General features: G+C 38.0%; 1 protein-coding gene across 1 annotated transcript; it reads right to left on the reverse strand.

Moving 5' to 3' along the window:
• Positions 1 to 1,817: 1,817 nt before the first annotated feature.
• LOC124030639 (lactase-like protein) lies at positions 1,818 to 4,867 on the reverse strand (the record flags this gene model as incomplete). The annotated part of the gene is made up of 4 exons (XM_046341887.1): positions 1,818 to 2,048; positions 2,206 to 2,250; positions 3,619 to 3,682; positions 4,734 to 4,867. Coding segments are annotated over 4 exons (359 nt in total), but the record flags the coding sequence as incomplete, so codon positions are not given.
• Between the last annotated feature and the right edge of the window lie 1,172 nt (positions 4,868 to 6,039).

Consider the following 6,039-nt stretch of genomic DNA (forward strand, 5'->3'; position numbering starts at 1 on the left):
GCCAGCGAGGACGCTGCCTATTTCACCACCATGGTGTGTTGCAGCCTGGTCAACTTTGCTGCTTAGATCCAGTAAGTCAAACATCACTACAGACCATATGAAAATATGTTTATTTTTTTTTAAACAACACAATTTGAAGTGTTTCTAAATGAAAATATCCCATCATCCATGTCGCTACTCTCTTGTCCTCGCTGTGTGTGAACGTGTCAACGCGCATTACCTTGGAAGTCTCAACTGAATCAGTTGCTGGAATGGTCTGTACAATAAGCTAAATATTATGGATAAAGCAAACGACTTAACTTCACATCAAACTTTATTTTTTTTCATTAACCTGGTTGAGAAGTTGGAATTGCTATAATAGTAATACTAGTTGTGAGTAGTAGTGTAGTAGTATATCTAGTTGTGTGTAGTAGTAGTAATAATAGTAATACTAGTTGTGAATAGTAGTATATCTAGTTGTGTAGTAGTATATCTAGTGGTGTAGTAGTATACCTAGTGGTGTAGTAGTAGTATATCTAGTTGTGTAGTAGTAGTATATCTAGTAGTGTAGTAGTATATCTAGTTGTGTGTAGTAGTAGTAATAATAGTAATACTAGTTGTGAATAGTAGTATATCTAGTGGTGTAGTAGTAGTATATCTAGTTGTGTAGTAGTAGTATATCTAGTAGTGTAGTAGTATATCTAGTAGTGTAGTAGTAGTATATCTAGTAGTATATCTAGTAGTGTAGTAGTATATCTAGTAGTATATCTAGTAGTGTAGTAGTATATCTAGTAGTGTAGTAGTATATCTAGTAGTGTAGTAGTATATCTAGTAGTATATCTAGTAGTGTAGTAGTATATCTAGTAGTGTAGTAGTATATCTAGTAGTATATCTAGTAGTGTAGTAGTATATCTAGTAGTGTAGTAGTATATCTAGTAGTGTAGTAGTATATCTAGTAGTGTAGTAGTATATCTAGTAGTATATCTAGTAGTGTAGTAGTATATCTAGTAGTGTAGTAGTAGTATATCTAGTTGTGTAGTAGTAGTATATCTAGTTGTGTAGTAGTAGTATATCTAGTAGTGTAGTAGTAGTATATCTAGTTGTGTAGTAGTAGTATATCTAGTTGTGTAGTAGTAGTATATCTAGTTGTGTAGTAGTAGTATATCTAGTTGTGTAGTAGTAGTATATCTAGTAGTGTAGTAGTAGTATATCTAGTAGTGTAGTAGTAGTATATCTAGTAGTGTAGTAGTAGTATATCTAGTTGTGTAGTAGTAGTATATCTAGTTGTGTAGTAGTAGTATATCTAGTTGTGTAGTAGTAGTATATCTAGTAGTAGTAGTATATCTAGTTGTGTAGTAGTAGTATATCTAGTTGTGTAGTAGTAGTATATCTAGTTGTGTAGTAGTAGTATATCTAGTAGTGTAGTAGTATATCTAGTAGTGTAGTAGTAGTATATCTAGTTGTGTAGTAGTAGTATATCTAGTTGTGTAGTAGTAGTATATCTAGTTGTGTAGTAGTAGTATATCTAGTTGTGTAGTAGTAGTATATCTAGTAGTGTAGTAGTAGTATATGTAGTAGTAGTATATCTAGTAGTGTAGTAGTAGTATATCTAGTTGTGTAGTAGTAGTATATCTAGTAGTGTAGTAGTAGTATATCTAGTTGTGTAGTAGTAGTATATCTAGTTGTGTAGTAGTAGTATATCTAGTAGTGTAGTAGTATATCTAGTAGTGTAGTAGTAGTATATCTAGTTGTGTAGTAGTAGTATATCTAGTTGTGTAGTAGTAGTATATCTAGTTGTGTAGTAGTAGTATATCTAGTTGTGTAGTAGTAGTATATCTAGTTGTGTAGTAGTAGTATATCTAGTTGTGTAGTAGTATATCTAGTAGTGTAGTAGTATATCTAGTAGTGTAGTAGTAGTGTAGTAGTATATCTAGTAGTGTAGTAGTAGTATATCTAGTTGTGTCTCCGCAGCAGGAACATGAGGAAGACCGCAGATAGGAGGATACACAGGGTACACACAGTGGGGACCACCACCTCTGTGACCATCTCCATATGGCTGGTCAGGGGGTCTGCAACACACATCGGCACATCAACCATTTTACACAGATTACTTTAACATTAAAGCAGTCTTTATATAAAGGCTCAAGAGAGCACAGCACTCAAGGGTTAACCCCCCCAAAAGTATAATATCAAGTCTTTAAAAATATATATGATGATTTTTCTTACCATGTATAAGTCTTAGTATATTGGCAGCAGTACTCCGTTGTTCCTCTAATGAAGAGACAGAAGCATTACGGAGAGTTGAACCAGACAAAAGGCACGTTAACCCATTTGAGAAGTGCCGTGCCAATGCCGTGGCTAGTAGCATCAGCTAGCAAACATTAGCGGTCACTCAACTGTCAAGTGTTGTTGTTTGGCAAAATCAGCTTTCCCTCTTTGATCTGTAGCAAGATGAAGCTGGTTTTCACCCGGTTTTTAGTGTCTTTTTTGACGGGATCCAAAGTGTTTGACTCCTTGAAATATCCTAGACTAGGAAATACTCTACTCTTTGTGACCAACGAGTGCACAATTTCCAATACAAAGATTAGATTTAACCGGTGGATGCTTTATGCTCTGCTGCTGGGGTTAAGAGGGACGAAGCAGCTGATTAAAAAAAAAAAAAAATCTGCACAAAGGAAGCGATTTTAAAAGGCCCTCCCAAGTTCAACTTCACATAGCAAGGCAAGCCAGACCCTTAGCCACTAAGCCACACAGACAGTAACACACGACAGATAGATCTCGTCCACAGAGACACGGTGACCCATGGCAAAATATAAATTTACTGTACCATCCCACCGATAATAATATATAACACTAATAAAGTCAATTTAATATATATATCCTCGTGCCTAAATCTCTCCAGGAACAGGGTTGGAGCTATAACCTACAGGAGGTCTCTCTCCAGGAACAGGGTTGAGTTAAAACCTACAGGAAGGTCTCTAAGAACAGGGTTGGAGCTATAACCTACAGGAGGGTCTCTCTCCAGGAACAGGGTTGGAGGCACTGCTCTACTTCAAACTTTCCCTATACTCATCATTAGGCTACTACGATATATTGATAATCGTCATTTAGTTGGAATTGAATTGTAATAGGATACGAATTGACAAGTGATTTATATAACTAAGAACGGTTTCCATAGCTGCCCTCGATTTCCAATAGAAAGTTTAGCCCCCTTTATGTTCTTTGTATCACTCAATCTAAGGAGGTGATACGAGGCTGAGTCTTTATTTGTTTGCCCCACCTACTACCTTCTCATTGAACACAGGTTTTAAAGGGGAAGTTTTAAGGGAAGTTTTAAAGGGAAGTTTTAAAGGGAAGTTTTAAAGGGAAGTTTTAATGGGGATGTTTTAATGGGGATGTTTTAAAGGGGATGTTTTAATGGGGATGTTTTAATGGGGATGTTTTAAAGGGGATGTTTTAAAGGGGATGTTTTAATGGGGATGTTTTAATGGGGATGTTTTAAAGGGGATGTTTTAATGGGGATGTTTTAAAGGGGATGTTTTAATGGGGATGTTTTAATGGGGATGTTTTAATGGGGATGTTTTAAAGGGGATGTTTTAATGGGGATGTTTTAAAGGGGATGTTTTAATGTGAACTGACCTGCAGCCAGGAGCTGGTTACTGGAAGAGCAGGTCTCTGTGGCCTTCCTCTTCCAATTCTCTACCTGTAAGATGGGTTAGGGTTATACAGGATACACTCTAGGATGGGTTAGGGTTATACAGAATACACTCTAGGATGGGTTAGGGTTATACAGGATACACTCTAGGATGGGTTAGGGTTATACAGGATACACTCTAGGATGGGTTAGGGTTAATATAGGATACACACTAGGATGGTTTAGGGTTAATATAGGATACACACTAGGATGGTTTAGGGTTAATATAGGATACACTCTAGGATGGTTTAGGGTTAATATAGGATACACTCTAGGATGGTTTAGGGTTAATATAGAGGGTTAATATAGGATACACACTAGGATGGTTTAGGGTTAATATAGAGGGTTAATATAGGATACACACTAGGATGGTTTAGGGTTAATATAGGATACACTCTAGGATGGTTTAGGGTTAATATAGGATACACACTAGGATGGTTTAGGGTTAATATAGAGGGTTAATATAGGATACACACTAGGATGGTTTAGGGTTAATATAGAGTGTTAATATAGGATACACACTAGGATGGTTTGGGTTAATATAGAGGGTTAATATAGGATACACACTAGGATGGTTTAGGGTTAATATAGAGGGTTAATATAGGATACACACTAGGATGGTTTAGGGTTAATATAGAGTGTTAATATAGGATACACACTAGGATGGTTTGGGTTAATATAGAGGGTTAATATAGGATACACACTAGGATGGTTTAGGGTTAATATAGGATACACACTAGGATGGGTTAGGGTTAATATAGAATACACACATCATATTCTAATTATGTATTCTCTCTCTCGCTCTCTTCCCCCAACCTCTCTTTTTCTCTCTCTCTCTCTTCCCCCCCTCCCTCTTTCTCAATATTTGACAGGATGATGTCCTCACCTGAATATGGAATGCTCTATTTGCAACGTATGACAGTATATCAGTATATCCATTTCTACCAGTATAACTATGTACATTTCCATGTTTTCTATTTAATATCAACCTGTTGTAATGTGTTCTATGTGATTGTATTAAAGATTGAACTGAAATGAGGATCTAGTAAATGGTCCTCACCTCTCTCTGGTTGGGGAATCCGTTGGAGCTGATGATGCGTTTGTAGTACTGAACCGAGGCTTTTGGGTAACGTGGTTTATTCTGGTTCCTGAAGTCTCGTAGTACAGGCCGAACCTCTCGGAGTAGCCTCGTCCCTCAAACTTGTCCAGCAGAGACCAGGCGGTGTGGCCGCGCACGTTCCTCCGTCTTTGATGGCTAAAAAAAAACAGAGCGGAGAACAAGATCATCTGTTTGTTTTTTTGTGTTTTGTTTTAAGTTTCGAAAGACAAGCCGGCAACGCGTCACTGTCGTCGCAAAACAAAAACAAAAGTGGAAGTACATCACACGGTTTTTAAATCGGGGTGTTGGGGGGTCAATACCATATTCAATTCAAAAGGTACTCCGGATTTAATGGAATTGACCCTGTTTTTAGTTAGTGAATAATACTGAATGTATCATATATGGGCTTGTTGAAGAGTCTTGGTTAAACACTGGGAATAATCCCATCAGATTACAATTCAAAGAAGAGGTGGTGGAGGAGGAGGTGGTGGAGGAGGAGGATGATGAAGAGTCTTGGTTAAACACTGGGAATAATCCCATCAGATTACAATTCAAAGAAGAGGTGGTGGAGGAGGAGGTGGTGGTGGAGGAGGAGGATGAAGAGTCTTAGTTAAACACTGGGAATAATCCCATCAGATTACAATTCAAAGAAGAGGTGGTGGAGGAGGAGGAGGAGGTGGTGGTGGAGGAGGAGGATGAAGAGTCTTAGTTAAACACTGGGAATAATCCCATCAGATTACAATTCAAAGAAGAGGTGGTGGAGGAGGAGGTGGTGGAGGAGGTGGTGGAGGAGGAGGATGAAGAGTCTTGGTTAAACACTGGGAATAATCCCATCAGATTACAATTCAAAGAAGAGGTGGTGGAGGAGGTGGTGGAGGAGGAGGATGAAGAGTCTTGGTTAAACACTGGGAATAATCCCATCAGATTACAATTCAAAGAAGAGGTGGTGGTGGAGGAGGTGGTGGAGGAGGAGGATGAAGAGTCTTGGTTAAACACTGGGAATAATCCGATCAGATTACAATTCAAAGAAGAGGTGGTGGAGGAGGAGGAGGTGGTGGAGGAGGAGGATGAAGAGTCTTGGTTAAACACTGGGAATAATCCCATCAGATTACAATTCAAAGAAGAGGTGGTGGAGGAGGAGGATGAAGAGTCTTGGTTAAACACTGGGAATAATCCCATCAGATTACAATTCAAAGAAGAGGTGTGGACATTTTGTTTTGGAATTACAGTATTTTATTTGAATTGTTTTTAACCTTTTCATTTTGAA

This window comes from Oncorhynchus gorbuscha, unplaced genomic scaffold (assembly GCF_021184085.1).
Source record: "Oncorhynchus gorbuscha isolate QuinsamMale2020 ecotype Even-year unplaced genomic scaffold, OgorEven_v1.0 Un_scaffold_13312, whole genome shotgun sequence".
NCBI lineage: Eukaryota > Metazoa > Chordata > Actinopteri > Salmoniformes > Salmonidae > Oncorhynchus > Oncorhynchus gorbuscha.